This window comes from Prionailurus viverrinus, unplaced genomic scaffold (assembly GCF_022837055.1).
Source record: "Prionailurus viverrinus isolate Anna unplaced genomic scaffold, UM_Priviv_1.0 scaffold_35, whole genome shotgun sequence".
NCBI classification, from domain to species: domain Eukaryota; kingdom Metazoa; phylum Chordata; class Mammalia; order Carnivora; family Felidae; genus Prionailurus; species Prionailurus viverrinus.
The window spans coordinates 4,897,650-4,922,935 of NW_025927605.1; the positions used below are offsets into that span (position 1 = coordinate 4,897,650).

At 54.0% G+C, this 25,286-nt stretch overlaps 1 protein-coding gene across 1 annotated transcript; it reads right to left on the reverse strand.

Moving 5' to 3' along the window:
- ERBB2 (erb-b2 receptor tyrosine kinase 2) lies at positions 1 to 23,893 on the reverse strand. The gene is made up of 27 exons (XM_047845690.1): positions 23,647 to 23,893; positions 17,058 to 17,209; positions 15,975 to 16,188; positions 15,033 to 15,167; positions 14,669 to 14,737; positions 14,392 to 14,507; positions 14,091 to 14,232; positions 12,905 to 13,024; positions 12,488 to 12,614; positions 10,632 to 10,705; positions 10,453 to 10,543; positions 10,061 to 10,260; positions 9,572 to 9,704; positions 9,396 to 9,486; positions 8,535 to 8,695; positions 6,023 to 6,070; positions 4,558 to 4,696; positions 4,352 to 4,474; positions 3,971 to 4,069; positions 3,510 to 3,695; positions 3,219 to 3,374; positions 3,030 to 3,105; positions 2,570 to 2,716; positions 2,057 to 2,154; positions 1,667 to 1,855; positions 1,137 to 1,389; positions 1 to 992 (listed from the first exon to the last, which is right to left on the reverse strand). The coding sequence occupies exons 1-27, from the start codon at positions 23,717 to 23,719 to the stop codon at positions 622 to 624; spliced, it is 3,783 nt and encodes a 1,260-aa protein (XP_047701646.1). The 5' UTR covers positions 23,720 to 23,893; the 3' UTR covers positions 1 to 621.
- Positions 23,894 to 25,286: the final 1,393 nt, after the last annotated feature.

Consider the following 25,286-nt stretch of genomic DNA (forward strand, 5'->3'; position numbering starts at 1 on the left):
TATTTTCCAAAATATATTTGCAAATGGAGAAAGTGGGTGTGGAGAAAGGACATCCTTCCCCCAACTCCAGGGACCCACCCCTCTCCACAATACCCGCTCTCCCCGAGTCCTTATTTCATTAAAAAAAAAAAAAAAAAAAGGTAAAAACAAAAAAAGCATAAGGACCGGGTCTGTACAAGGACTGGATCTGGGTGGCATTGCTGCTCCCTTGTTCCTGGGCGCAGAGCTAGGTCTCAGAGACAGTCTCTGAATGGGTTGCTCTTATTCCTAGGCACTCCCTGGAGCCTCCTCCTCTTCCAGGCCCAGCTTTCCTAAGTCCTTCTGTGTCAAAGGTCTGGAACAGGACAGCCAAGCTGGGCTGTTCCCTCGGGTGAGGAGACTGGCTGTGGCATCCACGGGACCCTAGAGTTGTCTGGGGCAGGGCTCCAGTCAGTCAAGGCTCGCCAGTGCTGCCCCCTCTTCCAACCAGGCTGGGCCCCTCTTGGCCACCTGGGAACTGGAGGAGGAAGGAAGGTGTCTAGCGTGGCAGGATTCCCTGCTTCATCGCGATGAAGGCCAGAAGTCAGGCTTTCCCCACTCCCTGAGGGTTCAGCAGGGTCTCGGCAGATTTGGCCTTTTGGCTCACACTGGCACATCCAGGCCCAGGTATTCGGGGTTCTCTGCTGTAGGGGTCCCTTCAAAGGTGCTGGGTGGAGAGCCCTGCTCAGATGTGTCCTGGTCCCAGTAATAGAGGTTGTCAAAGGCTGGGCTGAAGGCTGGAGGAGGGTGAGGCTGAGGGGCAGCCCTGCCCCGGGGTGCCAAGTACTCGGGGTTCTCCACAGCACCCCCAAAGGCAAAAACGTCTTTGACAACCCCATTCTTGCCGGGGGAAAGAGTCTTGGGGGACAGAGTCTTGGGCCTTTCCAGAGTGGCACCGGCAGGTCGAGAAGGAGGCAGAGGGCCTTCTAAGGGCGATGGGGGCTTTGGCCAAACCTCTGGCTGGTTCACGTATTCTGAAAGGGCGAGGAGGGGGCTCATTAGAGGAAGAAACCCATTTGTCCCAGCTACTACCAGTGTCCCCACAGTGAGCCCTGGGCTGGGCACCCCAAGCTCCCCCCTCCCCTCCCAATCTCTCATCTTGGGCCTGGATTCCATACCAGGCTGGGGACTGCAGGTCAGGGGGGCAACGTAGCCATCAGTCTCAGGGGGTAGGGGTACGGTAGGATCCTCACTGTACCGCTGTAGAGGGCTGGGGTCCTGTGGGGAAAGGCTCTGCAGCCCCTTGGCTGCCCCCATTCCCAAGTCGCCATCAAACACATCAGAGCCAGCCCCTTCTGAGGGTGCCAGTGGAGACTTGGGAGGCTCTTCCTCGGAGGGCTCCAGCCCCAGTGTCAGCTCACCACCGCCACTCTGGAGATGAGAGAAAGTTACAATGGGGTCATTCATGGATCTGGGATAGAGACTCCATGGGAGGTGATAGGGTCACAGGGGATACACTGGGACACCATTGGGATTTGACATAGTCACCATGAAGAGGAAGGGGTCAAGGCTTGGAAGGCAGTAGGAGTCGTCAGGGATAATGGGGTCTCCATGAGAGGTGACTGTTGGGGTGGGAGGGGACATAGAAGAAAAGGACACGGAGGAGGTAACTACACCCACCCACCACAGTGTGACCGAGGGCACTGACCCTGGTGGATGAGCTGCGGTGTCTGCGGTGGGCTGTGCCCCCGGCGCCTGGGGCAGGGTCTGGGCAGAAGAAACCCTGCTGGGGTACCAGGTACTCCTCAGCGTCCACCAGGTCTCCCATGTCCTCATCCTCCAGCAGTGAACGGTAGAAAGTGCTGTCCAAGGGACTGGCTGGGCCCAAGTCCTCATTCTGGGGAGGAAGGAGACGGTGACAGCCTCTCCCCAGCCCAGTGCACAGCCTTCCGAGAAAGGCTCAGGGCGGACAAAAGGTATGAGGCATGAGGCGGGAGCTGGGCTTGGAAGCCTGGGATCCTCTCCCTTCCCACCCTCTGTGGGACTGTGGGAGAGTGCTCTTAGACATAGGCAGGGATGGGGTAGAAAGGCCCAGTACCTGGATGACCACAAAGCGCTGGGGGTCCCTGGCCATCCGGGAGAATTCGGCCACCAACTCCCGGAAACGTGGCCGACATTCCGAGTCTATCATCCAACCTGGGGGCAGGAGGGAGCTCAGCATCTCAGTTCTGGCTGCAGCCTGTGCGCGGGCCCCACCCCCTCTCCAGTCTGGTCTAGACAACCCCAGTGACTAGAGTCCAAAGTCCTCGGGTGGTAGAAAAGAGGTATCAGACTCAGATCCTGAGTTAGACCCTTTGAGAATCTCTACTAGTTTTCCCTTTTTATTTTGCATATAAGTCTCTTCCTAGTTGGTCTTCTAGAGCTCCTCTGGCCTGGTACTGTAAAAGGGAAGCGAGACCCTTCTGAGGCTCCTTCAACCATACTTGGAACCCTGGGCCCACATACAACCTGCTCTTGGCCTCCTCCCATGCCCCTTATAGGCCCCCCTTTACCCCCCCCCCCAGCACTTTCCATCCCTCCTCCAAGTAGCTGGCATAACTCAGCCACACACATTTGACCATGATCATGTAGACATCAATGGTGCAGATGGGGGGCTGGGGCAGCCGTTCCCCCTTCTCCAGCAGGTCAGGAATCTCCCGGGCTGGGATCCCATCATAAGGTTTGGCCCCAAAAGTCATCAGTTCCCATACAGTCACACCTGGGGCAAAGACAGGGTTAAGAGGTGAGGGGACAAGAGGGAGCTTTAGTGCACCGAGTCCCAGAGGCTCTGCCCAAGAGCCTGGCACCATGGGAAGAAGGGAGGGGTGCGATGCCAAGGGGCAGGAGATAGCCAGTCTTTCCTTAGTCCCAGGGAAGTACACAGACCCCGGCAGCCCCTTCCTTCCCTCCCACATTCATGCTAAGGTGTCTCCATTAATTCTTCTATCCCTGCTCTCCTCCTTCCACCAACATGGCCCCCCAGGCCCGTGGCTCCTTGTCCACCCCTTCTCCCAACCTTCCCTGCCACACACCGTAGCTCCACACGTCACTCTGATGGGTGAACCGCCGGCGGAGAATGGACTCCAGCGCCATCCACTTGATGGGCACCTGGGAGAGCAAAGAAGTCCTCAAACTAGGTGTGGTGGGGAGGTGGCTGTTCGTAGAATTCTCCCAGGGTCCAGACCCACTCCACCTTGCCTCCCTCCGCTTCCTCCTCTAACCTTGCCCCCATCGGCATGATACTCTGTCTCGTCAATGTCCAGCAGCCGAGCCAGCCCAAAATCTGTAATCTTGACGTGGTTGGGACTCTTGACCAGCACGTTCCGGGCAGCCAGGTCCCTGTGCACGAGCCGAACATCCTCCAAGTAGCTCATCCCCTGGGATCAGATGTATCCATATGGACTCCGCTCTGGCCATATTCTCCCAGGAAACCTCCCCAATCCCAGCCCTGTGTGAAGTCAGAGGCTTGCCCCCAAGGACACCTGCAGAGCTCAGGCCCCCTAAGTGCATACCTTGGCAATCTGCACACACCAGTTCAGCAGGTCCTGGGAGCCTAGGCGCCCACGGTGTTCTCGGACATGGTCTAAGAGGCAGCCATAAGGCATAAGCTGTGTCACCAACTGCACGGTGGATGTCAGACAGATGCCCAGAAGGCGAGACACATATGGGGAGCCCACGCCAGCCATCACATACGCTTCCTGGGGGGCAAGAGTGCACCCTGAGAAGGTGTGGGAGACCACAAACCTGCCACCACCACATACCCCTCTTGAGGGTCGAGGCGTGATGGGGGACCTTCACCCAATCCATCCCCATCCTGCACAAACCAGAACCATGGCCCACGGGAGGTTAAGAGTCAAGGCTTGGGGAATCACAGAGTGCCTCCCGAACCTCAGTGAAGAGAGAGCCCAGAGCCCAGACATACAGCTAGGAGGTCCCTCCCGTACTCCTGGCTAGGGAGAGCGGAGGGGCTTACGTCCAAGATTTCTTTGTTGGCTTTGGGAGATGTATTTTCCCTCAACACTTTGATGGCCACTGGGATTTTCACATTTTCCCCATCAGGGATCCAGATGCCCTGGGCAGAGAGAGGAGGATGTGAGCAGGAAAAGGGAACCCCAGATCCCACCTACAGTCGCCTCCGAATACCCTCCCCACTCTGGGGCCAAACCTGCTATATCATCAGCCTCACTATGTAGCCCAGCTCTCCACTCCCCTTCCCCTTGTTCCAGCCTCCCACCAAACTGCCCAACCAAACAGCACCACCCCAGCTCTTGGCTGTCTTCCCCACAGAACACTTGGCCACACCCGCTGCATCCTCTGGGACTGCCCACCCAGGAACTTTGGCCCCACCCCTGACCTTGTAGACAGTGCCAAAAGCTCCGGATCCAAGCACCTTCACCTTCCTCAGCTCTGTTTCTTTCAGGATTCGCATCTGAGCCTGGTTGGGCATGGCTCCACTAGGCGTCAGGGGCTCCACCAGCTGGGGCGAGGGGGGTGGGGCGTCAGTGAAGGAGGCTGGGCTGTAGACCCCAAGCCAACAGGGAGGCCCTCAGACTGCCTCACCTCCGTCTCCTGCAGCAGCCTCCGCATCGTGTACTTCCGGATCTTCTGCCGCCTTCGCTTGATTAGGATGCCAAGGACCAGCCCCACAACCACGGCCAGCAGAATGCCCACCACAGCAGCAATGATGGACGTCACAGGGCTGGGGGCGGGAGCCAGGGTTAGGGACTGGGGACCAGGCTGGGGCATGAAAAGATGAAGGAGCCCCAGGGAGGGGCATGCAGGTAACTGGCCTTTGGAAAGGGAAGTCAGAAGGGTGACCCACGGACTCCCATCCTCTCTTTCCTACTCAGAAATCTCCCTTGGCTCCCTACTACCTCCAGGAGAGTCCAGCCTCCTTGCTGGACATTCAGAGCCCTTTTTACCCCCATCTCCAAATTGTCTATGTGACTGCCCATGGCTGTAGCCCAGGATTCTCAAACTTCCTGACAAAAATCACCAGGGAGCTGGTTAATGTGCATGAGTCTAGAGCCCCACTCCTAGCAACTCTGATTGTGGTATGGGGTGGGGCCCCAGGAATGTGCATCCAGTGATTCTGATGTTCCAGCCAAATTTTTCACCCATAGGTCATGATTTTCCACGCCTCCCGGCCTTTGCACATTCTATTACTTCTGTCTGGACCACCATTTCTCCATGGGATCATCGTCTAAGACTCAGCTCATCCTAGGATAGATGCAGCTCTTGGGTGTTGACCCTACATCATTACCATCCTTGCCCTCCTCCCTTGCTTGGCTAAAGCCTGGCACATCACAGACCTCCCGTGAATGCTTGCTTCATGGACAAATGATTGCTTAGATACTCCAATCTGTTTTTGTCCGCAGAGTCTTTCCCAAAGAAAGACTTTGCCCACTGCCCAGAAATCAAGTCCAACCCTGTGGCCCGGTAGTGAGGGTGGGCCTATGCCCTAACGTGACCTAGACTTCACCCCTTACTCCCTTCTCTGGGCTCGCTTAATGGCCCACCATGCCAGAACCTTCAAACACACACATCCTAGGTTTTCCTGACCCTTCCCCCACAATGCCACCTGGTTGCTTCTCCCTAATGCACGTGAGCTACCTGCCCCTGTTTCAAGGCCTGGCTCAAATGCCACCTCCTCCTTGAAGCCTCCTGCCACCCCATTAAGACTTCATCTTTTCCCCCAGGGCATCTGCACTCTCTTCTCAATCTGCCTTCTGTCCCAGTGAGTTGAATGTTGCCTATGCCCCTTATGAGGTATCTAGCTACTCGAGGGTGGGGAGGTACTGGGGGGTCTTTGCCATCTTTTCCTGTTCCCCACTCTCTAAGCATCCTGAGGAGGTCCTCCTTCCACTTGCTGAAGCAAATTGAAAGGTGAATCAACAGGGGAAGACTGGGCTAGAAAGGGACATGTGTCATGTCAGGAGATGCCCCTTTCCTGCAGCAGTGACCACCCAGGGGCTGATAGGGGACTGAGGAGCAGCATAGGGTGTGTCCCGGGGATCAGGCTGACCTGGCTCTCTGCTCGGTGGGGCAGCCCTTCTCGTCCAGGTCCGCACAGCTGCAGGAGAGAGGCCCATCAACCAAGCTGGGAAACACCTCCTGGTCTCACTCCAACCTCACAACCACCCTAAGGTGGGTGTGGCTGGGTTATTATCCCCATTTGACAAAGACAGAAACTGGGCTCAAAGTCACCAATACTCTTCCTACCACCCCACAAGGGGATTCCTTCTCTGGCCTTGAACTTGAATTTCCTGCTCCCCTCTACCTGTCTATGGTAGGTAGGAACTGGGGAGCACCCAAAGAAGCATCAAGTCCAAAAACACAGCTATGTTCCTCTGTAAAAGAATGCCAGGGCAGTAAACTGGCCCAACTTCTGCAGAGGACAGTTTGGCAATACCTATTAGATAATGTCCATGACCCCGCAGCTCCACCTCACAGGATATACTGTGAAAATGCCAACACCTGGGGGCACCTGGGTGGCTCAGTCGGTTAAGCGTCTGACTTCGGCTCAGGTCATGATCTTACGGTCCGTGAGTTCGAGCCCTGCGTCGGGCTCTGTGCTGATGGCTCAGAGCCTGGAGCCTGTTTCAGATTCTGTGTCTCCCTCTCTCTCTGCCCCTCCCCTGTTCATGCTTTGTCTCTCTCTGTCTCAAAAATAAACATTAAAAAAAATTTTTTTTTAAAAGAAAATGCCAACACCTGTATGCCAGGGGGCATGTATAAGATGCTAACTTGTACATGGGGCTCAAGTGCAATAAACAGGAAAGAAAGAAAGAGAAAGAAAGAAAGAAACAAAGAGAAAAAGAAAGGGAGAGAGAGAAAGGGAAAAGAAAAAGAGAAAAGGGGGAGAAAGAAAAGAAAAAAAATCACTATCCCTCAAACAAGGACATGGTTAAATAATACTATATCCAGGCTGCAGATTGAGCAGTTAAAAAAAAGAGGAGGTATGGAGAGCCTGGGTGGCTCAGTTGGCTAAGGGACTGACTTTGGCTCAGATTATGATCTCATGGTTTGTGAGTTCGAGCTTCATGTCAGGCTCTCTCCTGTCAGTGCAGAATCCACTTCAGATATTCTCTCCCTCTTTCTCTCTCTCAAAAATAAACACTAAAAAAAATTTTTTTAATAAAAAAAAAGAGGAGGCAGATCCATGTGCATTCACGAGAAAGGACCTCCAAGATACATAAAGTCAGGGGTTGGGGGAGAAGCAAAGTTCAGAACAATATGTAGAACACAGTCCCGTTTGCATTAAAAAATGCATATACACGTGGGGTGCCTGGGTGGCTCAGTCAGTTGAGCGTCTGACTTCAGCTCAGGTCATGATCTTGCAGTTTGTGAGTTTGAGCCTCGCGTCGGGCTCTGTGCTGACAGCTCGGAGCCTGGAGCCTGCTTCAGATTCTGTGTCTCCTCTCTCTGCCCCTCCCCTGCTCATGCTCTGTCTCTCTGTCTCTCAATAATAAACGTTAAAAAAATTTTTTTTAAAAACGCATATACACGAAAACCAAACCTGACTATGTATGAGATGAACTATATGAAATTGCTATTTCTTGACCATTTTTGACCTACAAAAACAGCAATCTTACAGGATTCAATCTAATATAAATGTAATATGTGTTTATGCAGATGTGTAGAGAAAAGCCTGGAAGGCTGCACGTAGCAGACTGAATCTGATGGTTTTCCCTAGGGGACTGGAATGAAAGGGCACATTTGCTTTGCAATGTTTATACTTTTTGTTGCTGAAAGTGTTTATCATAAGGATGTATCCATGTGTCTCATGTGTAAATAAAGAAAACTGAATGAAAAAAAAAATAGGGTATATCACCATGTCAGGAGATGGAAAAACATTGCAAGGTTCTGTTAAGTGAGAAAAAGGCAATTTGCAAACAATATGTATGGTCTGTGATCCCATTTTAGTATAAGGAAACATATGTTAGAATGTGCACACATAAAAACAGTTGGAGAACAATAATATATATTAACTACAGTTCATATGTTATAATAATATATGTTAGAATGTGCACAGATAAAAACAACTAAGAATAATTATATATATATATAAACACATATTTCACGTGTTATAATAATAATTATATGTTAGCATGTACATAGGTAAGACCTGGAGGAAAAATATTACAAATTATTAACAGTGGGGATAGAACTGTTAATGACGTTCATTTATATTTCATGTTTTCATTTAAATTTTTTTGTAATTTAGAGAGCATGCGGGTAGGGGAGAGGAGCAGAGGAAAAGAGAGAGAATCCCAAGCAGGCTCTATGCTCAGCATGGAGCCCAATGCAGGGCTTGATCCCACAACCCTGGGATCACAACCTGAGTGGAGATTGAGTCTTAATGCTTAACTGATGGAGTCACCCAGGTGCCTCTAAGGACTAATAATTAAAAAAAAAACAAAACAAAAACTAAGCAGTGTAAGCAAAGGCAGAGTTATCCCCCTATTACAATAAGAGCCCCAGAAAGTCTCCTGGGACAAAGCCCTCCTTTCTGTAGAGAAGGCCCCCAGACTCACGAGTGGGTGCAGTTGATGGGGCATGGCTGGCACGTGCCCTCCTCATCTGCGAACTTCCAGATGGGCATGAAGGAGAGGTCAGGTTTCACCCCACTGGGGCAGCGAGCCACACAGAAAGGAGGGTCCTTGTAGTGGGCACAGGCCACACACTGGTCAGCTTCCTGGGAAGGGAAGAAGGATTGGAAGGGGGCTAGCACCAACACCTCCAGGGCAGCAGGACATGCCCTTGTGTCCCCTTCGTGCTTCCCATGGCCACTCCACAGCACTTTCGCCTTGCTCCTGGAACAGCCCAGACCAGCCGTGTCTGCCACCCCTGCTCTTCACCCAGCTCCCCCCTCCCCTGCTCAAAGCTCAATCCTCAGGCAGGAGGCTTGAGATGAGGAACTGGAAGTCTAGCAGGGGAGTGTATTACTTAAGATATAACAGCAAGTAACAATAGTTAACTAACACACAGCAAATCGCTTGGGCACGGTGCCAAACCCTATTTTAAGTTCATTCGTCCCACATTCCAATGTACAATATTCACTTTATAAATGAGCGAACCAAGGATGGAAGCAGGGCCTGGATCCGAATCCAGAGAGTCTGATGCTTAAGCCCATAGGTCTAACCGCCTTGGCACAGCCACAGCCAAGGACACAGGCCTCCCCGGGACCTTTGCACAGTCCGAAGGGTCACAGGGTCCACTACACAACTTGCAGTCCCCAGCATGCCAGCCTCCTAACACCCTCCTGCCATCCAGGGCTGAGCTCCGAGCCCTCTCCTGGGACATTCTACTGGACATGGCCAGGTGCCCGGCCACCCCACCCCGCCCCTGCCCTTGCTTCCCTCCACCCACCTCGATCAAGCCCACCAGCAACTCACCGAGCCCAAGCAGGTCACTGAGCCATTCTGGGGCTGACACTCCGGGTGGCATGGCAGACAGAACCTATCCTTCACATACTCCCGGGGAAGCCTGACAGAAGGGATGGCTGAGGAGCGGGTCTGGAAGGAGCCCCCGTGCCCCACTCCGGCCGCCCCTCCTGCCCTGCCCCGCGTACCCCTGCAGTACTCGGCATTCCTCCACGCACTCCTGGCCCCGAAGGAACTGGCTGCAGTTGACACACTGGGTGGGTCCCGGACCCCAGCAGTGCCCGTGGGCACACAGCGGGTAGCAGGCCAGGCCCTCACCCGCTGCAGTGAAGAGGAAGGGGGTTAGAGGGGACACTCAAGGAAGGTTCCAGGTCCACATGAACCAGGGGAGGAGGCTGTGGGCTGGACAGGGTGGGAATAGGTGCCGGGCAATGCGGGGAAAGAAAGAGCTGAGGTTCCAGGGACAGAGAGGAAAAGGAAGGCACAGATGCCAAGGCAGTGTGGCCAGGCCCAGCCGGAAGCCATGCCAAGAAGTCAAGCCAGCCACAGCCGTGTCAAGAATGGTGCACCAGGGATGGGCAGTCTGCACAATTCCAAGATTGCTGCTGCTAGGGGCCCACAGGCACTCCTGTGTGCCGGCAGACGGGGAGCGTGTGGCTCTGGGCTCCCTGTCTTACCGCACTCGTCCTCTGGCCGGTTGGCGCTGTGGAGCAGGGCCTGGTGGGGGTTCCGGAAGAGCTGGTCCCAGGGCACCGTGTGTACGAAGCAGAGGCGGGAGTTGCGGTGGATGAGGGCCAGCCCACTGCCCAGCTCCCGCAGCGAGCGCAGCCCCAGCCAGCTGATGCCCAGCCCTTGAAGGGTCAGCGAGTAAGCACCGCTGTGGGAAGAGTGTTTGGCTGTCGGCAAGAGCTGCCCTCACCTCCTCCTGTCCCCAGCACACTCCGAAAACTCCCATGGAAATGTTACTGCTGGAGTCCCTGGGGAACAGGAGAGCCCACCATGCCCAGAGCTTCTCAACGGGCTCCCTGGGAAGCTCCTCAGGCCCCCCCCCTCCTTCCCCGGTGCTCACTCATGCAGAACTCGGCCCCGGATCACTCTGAGGTTCTGGAAGACACTGAGGTTAGGCAAGCTGTCTGGCCACGCTGAGATGTACAGGTAACCTGCGGGCACAGGGTGAGGCTAGGGGTGTGGGGACAGGAAGAGGACCCCCGACCCCATCAGAGCAGGATGCGGAGAAGCAAAGCCCACCTGTAATCTCCTCCAGAGCCTCAAACACTCTGAGCTGCTCAGGCTGCAGGGGGGCAGTGTTGGAGGCTGGGTCCCTAGAAGGATTAGGAGAGGAGTCAGCAGGGCCAGGAAGTAGGTGGGCATGACCCCCAGAGCTGACCCGGCCACCCTCCCCCACCGCCCTCCATTAATGACTTCATTTAAACCCTTTGCCCATCAAGCCCGACTGTTTTCATCCTGAGTTTCAAAGCCCAAGCCCTAGTTTGGCAGGGTCTGTCAAAACAGTATTTATATCCTTTGATCTAGAAATCCTACTTCTAGGAATGTGGCCTAGAGAGACATTGGCTCCTGTTCCCAGAGACATGTACAGGGCAGAACTGTTTGTAAGAACAAAATTAAAAACGACCAAAAGACCCATCAGTAAATAGAGGAGTTGTTAAATATAATCCCTGTCTATCCTGACTATAGATGAAAACTAACATTTGGCAGCACTTAAAAAAAAAAAGAGCACTTAGTATCGGCCAGGCACTGTTTTATGAGCATATGAATATTAACTCATTCAAACATAACCACCTTATGAGGTTGGGGCTATTTTTGCCCCCATTTTACAGATGAGAAAATTAAGGTACAGTAAGCAGGTCACATGACTAGAAAATGGTAGAGCCCGGTTTCGAACCCAGGCAGCCTGGCTCCTGAGCCTGAGCTCTTAGCTCCTACTCTGCTCCACCTGCTCGTAGCTGTTGAAAGACCAAGGCAGCTTGACACGAAGTGCCTTGACCAGCTCTCTAGGGCGAGGGGCAGACAATATTCATGATAAGCTCCCATTTTAAGTCAACCTTCTCAATAAAATTACTAGAACTATGTTTCTCTGTGTGTGCCTAAGTATGTACAAATGGTCTAGGAGAACCCACACAAACTATTAGCAGTGGATTCCTCTGGAAAGGGGAATAGAGTTGCAGGAAGTGTTGAAAGGAATGTCCTCTTTTTAAATACATATTTTTATTGAAGTATAATTCACATCCAATAAAATGCACAGAGTTCTGGTGTACAGTTTGAGGAGTTTTGACAAATGCATTCACTCATGTATCCACTACCCTAACTGATACACAGAACATTGTCATTGCCCCCAGAAACTTCTGTTGTGTCCCCTCTTGGTCCACCCATCCTGGGGCAACCACTGTTCTGATTTCTACCACCACAGAGTGGTTTTGCCTATTCTAGAGGTTCACGTAAAGAGAATAGCACAGTGTGGACTCTCTCTTGTTTGACTTATTTTGCTGACCATAATGGGTTTTGTTTTTGTTTTTTTAAATAGGTTCCACGCCCAGCGTGAAGCCAAACATTGGGGCTCGAACCCTGAGATCAAGACCTTAGCTGAGATCAAGAGTCGGACACTTAACCACCTGAGCCACACAGGTGCCCCTGAACATGTTTTTGAGGCTCATCAATGTTGTTGTAGAGATCAGTAAGTAGTTTGTTTCTTTTTATTGCTGAGAATTCCATTGTATAGATAAGGCACCATTTATTTATTCAATCACTTATTGGTATACATTTGCATTATCTCCAGCTGGGGGCTAGTATGAATAAAGCCACTGCAAACTCAAGGAGAATTTTGCTTTCTCTGGATGGCTTGGCCTCCACACAAGTGCATATTTGTGGATAGCATGTCATTTATGCAAACAACCCACCCCCCCCCCCACCACATCCCCACACCCTCTGGTCCCCCTGCCCTTCCTGCCTCTTTTGCATTTCTGGCCTCCCACCTCTGTCTCCCACCATCCCCCAGAGATACTGCCACTTCTGGGTCCTCAGGATTCATTGACTGCCCTGATGCTGCTCAGGCCGCTGTGCCCACCCTTAAGTCCGCGTATCCTTACCCCTCAAAGCTCTCTGGCAGAAACGCCAGGCTCCCAAAGATCTTCTTGCAGCCGACAAATTCTTGGATGTTGGCACTGGTGACTGCCCTCGCCTCCCGCAGGTGCTCCATGCCTAGGCCGTAGCACACTGTGGGGAGGGGCAGGTGGTGAAGGGGCCGGCTCGGCCCCCACATGGAGCACCAGGAACTCAAACTCGGGGGTCCTGCCCACAGTCCCCCCCTGGGGCCACGTGCCCCCTTGCGCAGACAGGAAATACAGGGGAACGCGTCAGACTGATCCAGGGAGGGCCAGGACAGAGACATTGGAAGAGAAGGGCTGGGTCCCAGGAGGGTCTGAAGAAGAATGGGACTGTGGGCCAAGCTGGGTGTGCAGAGGGGCAGGAACTGTAGCCTGGCTCCGGGGGTGGCCAGCAGTTACCTCGGGCACAGGGCTTGCTGCATTTCTCACACCGCTGTGTTCCATCCTCAGCTGTCACCTCTTGGTTGTTCAGGGGACAGACCAGGGTGCAGGATCCCACGTCCGTAGACAGGTAGTTGTCTGAGGAGATGGGGACTGTGTGTCCGTCTGCCCTGGGCCTTCACGCCCCACCATGCCCACAGAGTGCAGTAAGAATATCAACCAATACTGAAATCCCCTTACTGCGTGTCTGCACACTCAACAGTCATGTACTCCTCACAACCTTACGTGACGGGCACTGTTAGATTCCCATTTTGCCAAGAGGGAATCATTGTAGTTTTATGTAAATTACTCAAGGTCATGTGCTATCAAGTGGAGGAGCCAGGACTGGACACAAAAAGTCTGGCTCTACATTTTGTACTCTAACCCACCACGGGGAAGATACAACCAGGAGCTGACAGCCCACTCCTGCCTCTCATGACACGAAGAAAGAGGGCCCCAGGTCTGAGGTCAGTCCCCCAATGCACATCGATAAATACAGGAACTGTTAAATAAAACTCTGATCAATCTAGACTATACAATAAAAATTAGCATTTAGGAGTGCTTAGTATGTGCCAGGCACTATTCTAAGAGCTTTACCAATATATTTTTTTAAGGCTTATTTATTAATTTTTGGGAGAGAGAGCTCGAGCAGGAGAGGGGCAGAGAGAGAGGGAGTGAGAGAGAATCCCAAGTAGGATTCATGCTGTCAGCACAGAGCTCGACTCAGGGTTCGAACTCATCAGCTGTGAGATCATGACCTGAGCCAAAATCAAGAGTCGGACGCTTAACCGACTGAGTCACCCAGGTGCCCCTAAGAGCTTTACAAATATTAACTCATCCAAATCTTAGAACCACCTTATGAGGTTGGGGCTATGTTGCCCCCATCCTCAAATGAGAAAACAGGTACAGGAAGCAGGTCACATGACTAGAAAATGGTAGAGCCCGGTTTCGAACCCAGGCAGCCTGGCTCCTGAGCCTGGGCTCTTAGCTCCTACTCTGCTCCACCTGCTCTTAGCTGTTGAAAGACCGCGGCAGCTCGACACGAAGTGCCGTGACCAGCTCGCCAGAGCGAGGGTCAGACGATACTCACCATACGCTCCCATTTACTTAAACCAACCCCCCTCCCAGCAAAATGACTAAAACGACATTTGTCCCTGGCACTCACAGGGACAGGCAGTCACACAGCTGGCACCAAAGGTATAACGGCCCTCAGGGTTGGGCATGGATTCGAAGGTGTCCGTGTTGTAGGTGACCAGGGCTGGGCAGTGCAGCTCACAGATGCCACTGTGGTTGAAGTGGAGGCAGGCCTGGAGGCGGGGGGTGGGGGGTGGGGGGTGGGGGTGGCAGGGGTGGAGACAGGCAGCTGGTGGTCACTGGGCTGTTTTTCCCTGGCGTGCAACGGGCAACAGGGCAGAAGCAGGCAGGGTGCCCCTCCCCTTGCACCCCGGGGTCCCGTGGGCACATACCAGGCAGTCAGAATGCTTGGGGCCCGTGCAGCCAGCAGCACACTGCTCGTGGCAGCAGTCGGTGGGCTGCGGGCCCTTGCAGCGGGCACAGCCACCAGCACAGATGGTTCGAGTCACTGTGTGAGACAAAGGGCAGGATGAGGGCTGGGCAGTAGCCCAGGCACCAGACCCTCACCAGCATCACTTTCTGTGATGACTTCCTGCTCCACCCCCCGGGAAGACACCCAGCCCGGCCCCCTGCCCCCCGCCCCGGGATTCTGGGCCTCCTAGCACTCACAGCTCTGACAGTCCCCGGAACTTGCTCCCCAGCAGTGGGAGTCTTTACAAGCTGGAGAACAGGGTTGGCCTGGGGAGAGAAATAGACAGACACCAGGAGGCAGAATGCAGTGAGGGAGAGTCGGCAGGAAAAGAAGACTCAGAAAACAGAGGCACGATCTAGAAGCAGAGGGAGGCAGGACAGAGGACCACGGAGATGAAGAGACACAGAGAAATGGCAGGAGGGAAATGGGACAGAAAGAGGGAATGGGTAGTGTTAGTACAGGGGTGGGGAGTGGAGGGGGTGTGAGTGAGCGGGGAGTTTGGGGATCGCTGGGTTGCCTGAGAAAGAGAGGAAGCTACAGGCAGGGAGAAGCATGGCTTACAGGCCCGAGAGCGGTTGGTGTCTATCAGCATGAGGGCCAGCTGGTTGTTCTTGTGGAAGATGTCTTTCCACAGAATCGTGTCCTGGTGGCAGAGCTGTGGGTTCCGCTGAATGAGGACCCCTCCCTTCAGGATCTCTGTGGGGCAGGCAATGATCAGCACTTTCCTTTCCTGTCACTTTCTGCCCTCCCACGGGACTCTCCTGGCCTCTTTAGAGGGGAGCAGGCCTCTTAAACACACCCGTTTCCCCAGGGATTAGAGAAGACACCTTCAGCATCTTCTAGCCGTACCAGAACCCCACCCCTCCCACCCTGCCCCACACACATGAACAACCTGAGATCCAGGGAAGAGTGAGTTGTCCAGGACAGGGTCCAGATGTCCATGCCACCCTCTCCTGTCCTCCCACCTCTATACTCTGTGCACACTGCTTACTGGTTAAAAAAGACTCTGGAGTCTGAAAACCAGCCTCACCACTAACTAGCTATGTCATAGCTATGTAACCTTGAGCAAGTCACTTATCCTCTGTAAACCTGTTTTCTCATCTGTAAAATGAGAATAGCACTGATGCTTCCCTTGCAAGATTACAGCACAACCAAAATGGGATCGTGTATGCCAAGTGACTGGCCACAGACTCTGGGATACTGTCAGCTCCAAGGCTGCCACATACAGTTATGCAGGCTGTTCACTGCACATGTGTACTCAGCCAAGAAGTGGACTAACCCCAGCCTGTATCCTAATTATCAGACTGTGCAGGCTCGTGCAAGCTGTGACTTCCTGGGAAGAAGGGAGATCTTCTCATCTTCACAAAGGCACCTTCCCAAGCCCCACCTGCATCCATCCAGAAGGGATGCCAGTTCTAATTCACACAAAGTTGCCCACGCACAGCAGTGGCCCTGATCAGCTCCCGATAACAAAGAGAAGGTTTCAATGATAATGATGATCACCTGTGAGGCTTCGGAGCTGCAGCTCCCGCAGCCCTCCTAGGGCAGCCCCTGTAGCAGGGGTGCCACTGTCCAGTGGGTCTCTGTTGTCCAGCACGGCCAGGGCGTAGTTGTCCTCAAAGAGCTGGGTGCCTCGCACAATTCGTAGCCTCTGCAGTGGGACCTGTTTCACTTGGTTGTGGGCAATGAGCACATAGCCTTGCACCTCCTGGATATCCTGGGAGAGAACAGGACCAGGTGGGGCTGAAGCAGGCCCAGGCCCTGGAACACGACCATCCCCCTCCCCCAGGCCTCCTCTAAGTCACCAAGTGCAAAGCCCCCATCCGCTGAGAAGTCCAGCTCTGTCATGCATAAAGTAGAGATCAAGGCCACTCCCCACCTCCCCAAACCAGAGTCGTGTATGATCAAGACAGATAAATGGTGGGGGGAGCACTGTGTGAACTATGAGCAAGCGCCACACCCTCTCTGCATCTCAGTTCCCTCATCCATAAAAGGAAACACCTAGAGGACATGACGTCTGTGATTTGACCAAGCCTCACACACGTGGCCCCACTCCAGGGCACTGGGGACACAACCCAGCAGGCTGGTCCCCACTCTCTCCCCTGCTCGTGACCCTTTCACATACATTTTCCATTTGGTTTTCCCAGAGGGGAGTCAAAGCATGCTCCCTGCTTCCAAAACACAGACAGAGAAGCCAGGGGCCGAGACCATATTCACGTGCCTTGTCGGTAGAACTGGACCTAGAACCCACAACCTCCCAGCAGCCCTTTCACCACGCCAGGCAGGACAGGGACAGCGGCCGGGGCAGATGGACAGGGGGAGGCGATTGCTGGCAAGGGAGCCAAAAATTTAGCAGAGGCACACGTGCATTCTACCCAGGGATGTCCAGGGCCAGCCACATGACTGAGAGGGAGTCAACTGGTCTTGCAGTAGAACAGATAGGGCGCAGGCATCAGAAAGGACTTCCCAGTTGAGGAGCCGCAACAAGAGAAGAACTATAGGGCACCTTCTTCTACCACCCATTTATAAGCATAGGGCTCAGCTCAGCTGGAGGCAGGACCTGGCTGGGTCCCCCATGGGCCTCACCTGCAGGAAGGAGAGGCTGGCATTGGCATGCAGGTAGGTGAGCTCCAGGTTACCCTGTACCACTTGACAGCCCTGGTAGAGGTGGCGGAGCATGTCCAGGTGGGTCTCGGGACTGGCTGGGAGCCGCAGCTTCATGTCTGTGCCGGTGCACACTGGGAGGAGAGAGGAGATGGGTCAGAGGCCGCTGCCCCGTCAGCTTCTCCAGCCTGGCACCTCCTCCACACTCACTCCGCAGAGTCATGCCATCTCGGACGGCGAGAAAGCACAAGTGAAGGACCCCGCTTCCCATGTCCCTCGCACCTGCAGAAGGCACAACGGCCAAAGAAAGTCTGCAAGTTTGGGAAGAGGAGGGAAATCAGAGGAAACGCTCCTTCTAACTCGGCCCATCCTGAGTATCCAGAGGGGCCCCCATTGTGCCAGCTCTGGGGAGTTTGCCCGCCTGATCCGGGGTGGTGGCTGGCAAAGAAAGCCTCCCTTTGTCCCCAAGGCACCACTCGTGGCCAAGGGGTAAAAATCCCCCAAGAGAGGCCATGATGAATCATGAAGCTTCTGGATACCCCCTGCCCCTATCCCAAGCAAACAAACTCAGGGCATTCTCCCCACCCCATTCCAATACCACCCACATGCCAGCCTCTTGGCAAGGGATGTCCACCCCCACAATGCCACCCAGAAAGGAAGGAAGGAGGGTCAGCTAGAGTCATAGCTGGGGCATGGGGACCACTAGGGGCCTGGTCACTGCAGGGACCTCTGGAATTCCCCCAGGCAGAAAAAAAAGGAGCATCAGACCCCAACAACGGGCATCCGGACCCAGGCTGCAGATCTTGGGCCAGAGCGATGCCCTACTCTGACGGCTCCTATGCTGGCACTTCACCCTTGCCACCTCCTCAGGGCAAGACTCCAGAACCAGCTGGCAGAATCTATGCCACGAAACTCCTGCCACAAGGGCACTACGTCAGCCCTGTGTACCTTCTTCCCAGGGCCAACCCTCAGCCAAGGGGCATCAAGATGAATTGCCTCCCCGGCCCACCTGGACCCCAGCAGCGTGTCCCTGAGACCGGAAGTACCTACAAAGCCCAGGGATACAGAAGGGGTAAACTACTCCTGGTGAGGGGGTGCTCTGGACAACAGCTGGCACCATGCCTGCCAGTAGGGGGGAGATTAAAGTGCCCAGTTGAACCCGTTTTTCTGCTCTGGTGAGGAGATGAATCACCTGGCGCGTCTTGCCCAGGAGGGTGCGCCGGGGGGAGGTGGGTGGAGGGCACCCCCAGATACACAGGCCCACAGGTGCCTGAGCTGCTTGGATTTCCTGTTGGTTGCCACTGCACCTCCCACGGACTGTGTGCAGATTCAGGGGGACAGCAGTGGCTGACTTCAAGGTCTGACACCAGAATTCCTGCTCTCCCAGCAACTTGGAGCCTGAAGTCAAATCCTGGGGGATAAGAGAGATCCCCTGCCTCCAGAAAGCTGGGGAAAGGCTGGTAGGGCCAGTGCCTCGGGTTCACGCTGAGGCCAATGGCCATGAGCTGACAGCCTCCCAGTAAAAGCCAGAGTGGTCTCTGTTCCCACCCCTTTCGACAGATAGGGAAGGAAGCAAAGAGGGAGGAAGGGGAGGGCCCAGAAATAGAACTCAAGGGTCCCTCCCCCCAGACTCCCAAGAGAAACAGGAGCTGGGGGTGGCAGGCCAGGCCCAAAATAACGCCCGCTGCCAGGACCTCCTGCGGCCTCAGCAGCCTCAGCTGCTTTGTAGGCACAGCTGTCTTTAGGCCCAGACCCCAAAGCTCTGGCCCAAACCCGGGACAGGGACAAGCAGAGCTGGAGCAGAGGCTGTCTCCACCCGCTGTGGCCCTCTGCCGCCTCTAAAGGACACCAGCTGTGGCAGCCAGGCAATAGGAAAACAACAACAATGGGAACACCAAGGGCAGCCACGTTAGCTGAGCACCTACTGTGTACTGTCAGGCACTCTGGGTGGAGCCTCATTATGTCCTCCCGAGGCTGGGACAGCAACTTCTCTCTTGCAAAGAAGAAAACTGAGGCCGACAGGGGTTTGTCTCCCAAGATCTTAATAAAGCTTATGAGCGATAGAGGCAGGATTTGAACTTGAGTCTGTCTGACTTTAGATCCTACGTTCTTAACTGGACATATACAAATTCACCCCACATCAGGTGCAAAGGGAAATACATACCAACTCTACTGATACCACTGATAAACATCACAGAGTCTGGGCAGGGCAGGGGGGCTGGGCTGAGCTGAGGGCCAGAAAGAGTGGTAGCCCCACCCCACTAGTGAGTTTGTGGCTGATTTGAGTCTAAGATTCTTTAAGCGTTTGCAGCGGGTGGTGAAGTCAGGTACTGAGACCTACTCTCCCAGAGAGCTGGAGGCTTGCGGGCAAATTTCCCCACCAAGCTGACATGAAGCCAAGAAGGGCCTCTTGACACCTCCCCTACTTCCACCTCTGTCCCCTTCACCATGGAGCTCAGCACCTCCCACCCCCTCCCCCATCTGCTCACCAGACTCTTTCTCCCCAGTCCTCACCACAGTCCCCATATCCACTCAGCCCCTTTGATTTTCAGGGGGTGGGGTGTGAGAAGTCCTGTTCTACACAGGAGAGCTCTGTGTCTTCAGGACACCTGACCCTCAGAAGCCCCAACCTCTCCAGCTCTCTGACACAAAGTCACTATGAGGCAGGACCAGCCCAACACCAGATAAAAGTTTGCTGGCTGGCTGGATGGATGGATGGATGGATGAATGAAATCCAGTCAAGAACTTGCAAACCACAAGGTAGTAGTTGAGGTCCTGGTGTTCATCCCTCTGCTGAAAGGCTATTCAGAGTCCTTCATATCCCTCTGGCTGGACTTCAGTGGTCAGGGTTTGGTCCCAGCTCTGGGGGGTGCTCTCCAGAAGGTTCTGCCCTCCCTGCCGCACTTCAGCCCCAGCTGCTTCTCTTGCTCACCAGCAAGAGATACTTCCTTTGGTTTCCATGAACACTACCTGCATCCCCAAAACTCAACTCCCCCAGACCTACAGGTTAAGAGCCCATTCTAGTGATGCCCAGAACTCACCCACCATACATACATGGTATCAGGTCCCATATCAGACCAGGGCCTGGGCTCAGGATCATTAAACCAGAACCCTAGCTGGACTGCTCATGTGTGACCTTGAGCAAGTCAAAGGACCTCTGGGGGCAGAGGCCATATCAGATTCATCTCTATGCCCAGCAGTGCCTGTGACTTCGTAGGCGCTCAATGACTATTTAGTGACCTGAACTTGGCTGTGAGGATGGGATAATAAAACACTAACAACTCTTACTTTCTGCAGAGAAGTTAAATGAGAGTTAAATGAGATAATGAATCAAAAAAGCAGCCTGTAAACATGAAAAGGCTTTGTAAATAGAACTGAGGCAACACAAACATTGGCTATAATAATTCTCCCACTCCTAGAGAGCACACACCCGTCGCCCTACATGGGCTCTCTTCCCAAGGGTGAGAAGGAAAGGTAGCTTAGCAAGAGATGGAGATGTCACCCCATAAGGGCTTCCCACAGGCAGAGGCAGAGAGGGGGAATCTCTTTCCAGATCATTTCAGCTCCCAGGGGCAGGCACAACTACTGGGGCTTTACTCTAGCCCCCCACTGATGGTTCCTCCATACTGGTTCCTCTTCTTCCAGTCCAGCTGTATCCCTCATTCCAGCCCTGCAGGGCCCCCTGACTTCCACCCTGTCCCTGCCCTCAGTCCCTTGCCATGCTTGGAGGGCCCAAGAGGAAGGCAGGCATGGGCTGGACAGGGAGGGAGAGGACCTCAGTGGGCCCCAGCTCACTCCACTTTCTATAGGCTAGATAAGGGAACTCACTTACCTGAATAACAGAGTAGCACCTCTACCCCAGTCTGGCCACCTGGCTGCCCCTGAGGGTTTGCTGACCCCATTCCTGTTGAATAGGATATGACTTTGACCAACTCTTAATGCCTCCTCATTAGACATTATTTTTGGGTCTACTAGACATATTGGGGTCACTAGGAAGCCTTGGATAAATCACTTCACTTCTTTGAACTGTGTGTACCCACTTCCTTGGATTGTTGCAGAGATGAAATGAAACCGTCGATGGAAAAGAACCTGGCACACAGGAAGCACACTGGACATTTTTCAAAAGTTCAGGCAAGGTGTGGGAGGGGAGATGGGCTAAATGGGTAAGGGCATTAAGGAACCTACTCCTGAAATCATTGTTGGACCATATGCTAACTTAGATGTAAATTAAAAAAATAAAGTAAATAAAAAAAGTTTTTCAAAAGTTCAGGCAAGGGAAGTTCATATAGCTGGAGTGTGGGTAATTCCAAACCAAGAGAAAATGAAAGATGACTTTGTATTTGGAATGAGATGTATTTTCCCTTTTCACACTTCATCCTATCGTTTCATTTGTTGCTTTTTTCCCCCTTGAGTATTAGAATGAAGTTACTTTCCTCAAGTAAGGTAAAAAGGAAGGAGGTTGTTAGAAGAATCGCTTGGGAATTAAAATAGGACCTCTGCAAGATAAGGATGTGTTTGCTACACTTGACAAAAGTTTGACCTCTAACAATGGATCCTAGCAAAATCCTGACCCTCTGGATCCTCCCTGTCTCCCCTTTCCCCCAAATTCCTGCCCTAGCCCTCAGCCCTGGGATATAATGGGGGTGCTAGAGGCAGCCGGGCGGTGCCCTGCCATTGCAACCATTCTCTGCCCGACACACCCAACATCTGTCTTTGCACCCAGCAGTGCAGATCGAGGGGTGAGATAGGCCTGAGGAGGCCCCAGTCATCGCTGAGAGAACTGACCCCTCCGTATCCCAGCACCGCAGCAACCCCGGCCACCCCCACCTGCTCAACTTACAGGCCCAGCTGAGGGGGGCAGCAGCTCGGCCTGACAGCGCAGCCTGGCCTCACCCATCGCAGCAGAAGGTCAGGGCTGCAGACAAGACGCCCGCCTGGGAAACAGGGAGACGTATGGGCTCCCAGGAAAGTGGAACCTCCTTTGTCAGAGAGAAGGCGTGGGGCCACCTCCCGCTGTTTACAGCAGATCTGACCCAGCACCTTGAGGGAGTTCCTTGAGAGGGCAGAGTTCAGTCAAGTCCCTAAGCCAGCAGGGAGACTGCTGTTTGGCAACACAAAGCCCAGACACGCAAACACAGACCACACAACGCAGGAACACCCTAGCATAGACGCCCCTCAGAGAATACTGCAACGCTCTGACAGAGAGGCCCTCGGGCAACACACAGACGGGATGACCCCCACCCTTTCTCCAGACTCCCTGACCGATGGAGACCACCCACTACTCCCCAGAACACTCCCATTTTGTCTTCCCTACAGCACAGTGATGCCAGCAGCAGTGTCACCCATTGTTCAAGGTGGATTAATACAGTGATTTCGAATGTGTGGCTGGGGGTCGCACCGTCTGGGGGGGGTCCCATCTTGGACCCACTACTTCCTTGATGCAATGTAACCTCTTTAAGCCCAGGTGTTTACCTGGAAATGGGAATACTAGTAGGATTCCTCTTGTGGGGTTGGTCTGAGGATTTAGAGGGCGTGCATGCAAACCACCGCGCACCATGCCTAGCCCAAAGTATATCTCCAGCACACGGTGGCTTTAATTGTTAGTGCCTAGATGGGCCAATGGGGCAGAACTGGCACTACCCCCACCACCGTGCCTCCCCACACACAGCATGAAGGAAAAGGCAGGACAACCCAGCCCTCTGCAAACCCACATCTGGCCCTCTGTCTTTACCTTTCCTTCCCGCCCCCCACCCACCCCGCAGGACTGCCCAGGAATCCCCCGCTGGGAAATCTCCCACTCGATGCCCCAGACCAGGAAACCTACCACCGCCCCTCCGTGGCCCGTGCTCTCCAGAAGTCACAAAGCACACAGTCCCCGGGCTGGCCCTGAAGAAACTTGCTCAAAACAAACGTCTCCCCCTCCCCCCACCCCAGACTCCAGCATGAGGCAACTCTGCAGTCCGACCGGCCACCCTCTCCAGCCCGGCTCTGGCCGGACAGGTTACTTTCCCCACCACCCCCCTCCACACCGCGATCCTGCCTGAAGCTGGAGGAACTAAACCCAATCGGCTGCGGGGGGGGTGGGGGGGTGGGGAGATGGGACAGGGGGAGGGGCAACAGAAGGGACCCCCGAGGAATCCAGCTCAGTCCAGTCTGGAGGCGGAGGCTGCCAACTGGAAAGTCTTTGAGAAAGCTTGAAGGGGCTCAAGAAAGGGGAACACACACACACACACACACACATCATGCAGTACACCCTTTGATGGCAAACTTTCCGAACAATTTCAGAGAACTTTTTTGACAAGTTCCCATTGCCGTCGCCAAGTCTGGAAAGCGCCAGTCTCTTGCCTGGGACATCTAGAGCGGCTTGGGCGTCATCGCCCCCCTGCCCCACCTTCCTTTGCCCCCACCCCGGCGAGGCCGGCTGCTCGGGAGCGCCGACACCGTCCGAAACTTCGGACCGGGAAGTTCGTGTGGCCCCCCCCTCTGCCCCCGCCAGCCCGGGGACCTTCGGCGGGGGCCCCAGGCTGCAGGGTCGCGTCTCTGCTTCGTGCCCTCCCCACACCAGACCTACCTTGGGTGCCCGTGGCTCCGGAGGGCAGGAGGGCGAGGAGGAGCCCCCAGCGGCACCAGGCCGCCAGCTCCATGGTGCTCACTGCGGCTCCGGCCCCATGGCTCGGGCTGGACCGGGCTGCGAAGGGCCGGGCGGCTGCCTGGGAGCTCTGCTCGGCTCTCGGGGCACGACGCAGGGGACTCTCAGCTCCACAACTTCATTCTTGTACTTCCTCAAGGCAGCCCTCCTCCTCCACCTCCTCCTCCTCCCGTGATTGGGAGCGAGCGTGCTCACGGCTCGCCCCCCCACCCCCTCCACCGCATTCCAGCGAGTCCCTGGGAGTGGCAACTCCCAGCTTCACTTTCTCCCTCGGCGCGCAGGCCTGGGGTGCGCCCCTCCCGGCGCCCGGACGCCGGGGTTGCCTGCGCACTTCTGGCGCGTTCCCATGGAGAACCCCTAAAGCAGGGGACGGCGATCGGCACCCCCTCCTCCACCACCGGGTGGAGTCTGGGGCAAATGCTTTAGGCTGCCATCCTTAACTTTCCTTGAAGTCGCAGGTTTTATCTTAGACATTCCTGGCGAGTTTGCACCCCTACTCCATCACATGCCTGTTTTTAAAAATATCAAATGATGGTTCTCCCACCACATCCTCAAATCAAATTGATAGTAAAGGAGGTGGATGTGTTGTGTTTTTAACTTGTGGCTTCCAGGACTCCCTGGCATACCTTCTGGAATCTTTTAAGTATCTTTTTCCAGTCTGAAAAGCACAGTTTTAATCGGGAGAACCTACAAGTTTGGGGAGAGAGTCAAATTAGAGGGACTTCCATCTCAGTCTTTCCAAGAACATCCATTCGTCTGTTTCTTCACAGGGCCACTCAGCACTCAATTCATCCAAAGTTCCTTTTCTGTCCCTTGCTTTTTACTAGCCTGTTCGATTCTGCCTCCCCACCCTGCATTCCTTCTGGAGCCCCTGGCCCTGTTCTTAAGGCCCAGTGGGGGATGGAAGTGGGGGGGATGGAAGGAAGGTGTGTCTTTGTTGGAAATTGCAACCAAAAATGCAGGGGACATACTTAACTAACAAATTATTCGTTGTTTATCTGAAATTCAAATTTAACTGGGCATCCTTATTTTTATTTGCTAAGTCTGGCAACTCTAGTTGGAATGTCCCAGCCAAGAGCAGAGCATGCCTGTGCTGGTCAAGAGGGGATCAGAGGCATCTACTGAGCACTGAAGAATGAAGGACACTAGCATTTCTTAAACTGCTTTCATGTTCCTAGCATGGTTGTTGGTAGGCATTTTCACAGTAGAGGGGTTGGAATCAGAATGAACTGGGTTCAAAGTTCCAGTCTGCCATGTATTAGCTGTGCAACCCAAGGCAAGTGAGCAAGCCTCTCTGAGTCTCAGTTTGCTCACTACTGAAATAGGATCTGGCATGCTCTACCAGGGATTAAAGAAGATAATGCTCCTGAAGCACTCAGAACAGTGCGTAGCACATAGTAATTGCTCAATAAGTGGTCTCAGGTTTATGGATACTGGGGTAGATCCAGGTTTGGTGGTACCTGAACTTATGAAATTGGGGGGGGGGACTCTCTTCAAGATAAGGAATACAAAGTTATGAGCACGAAATTAGACACATATATGCAAATGAAGGGCCTGAAGCT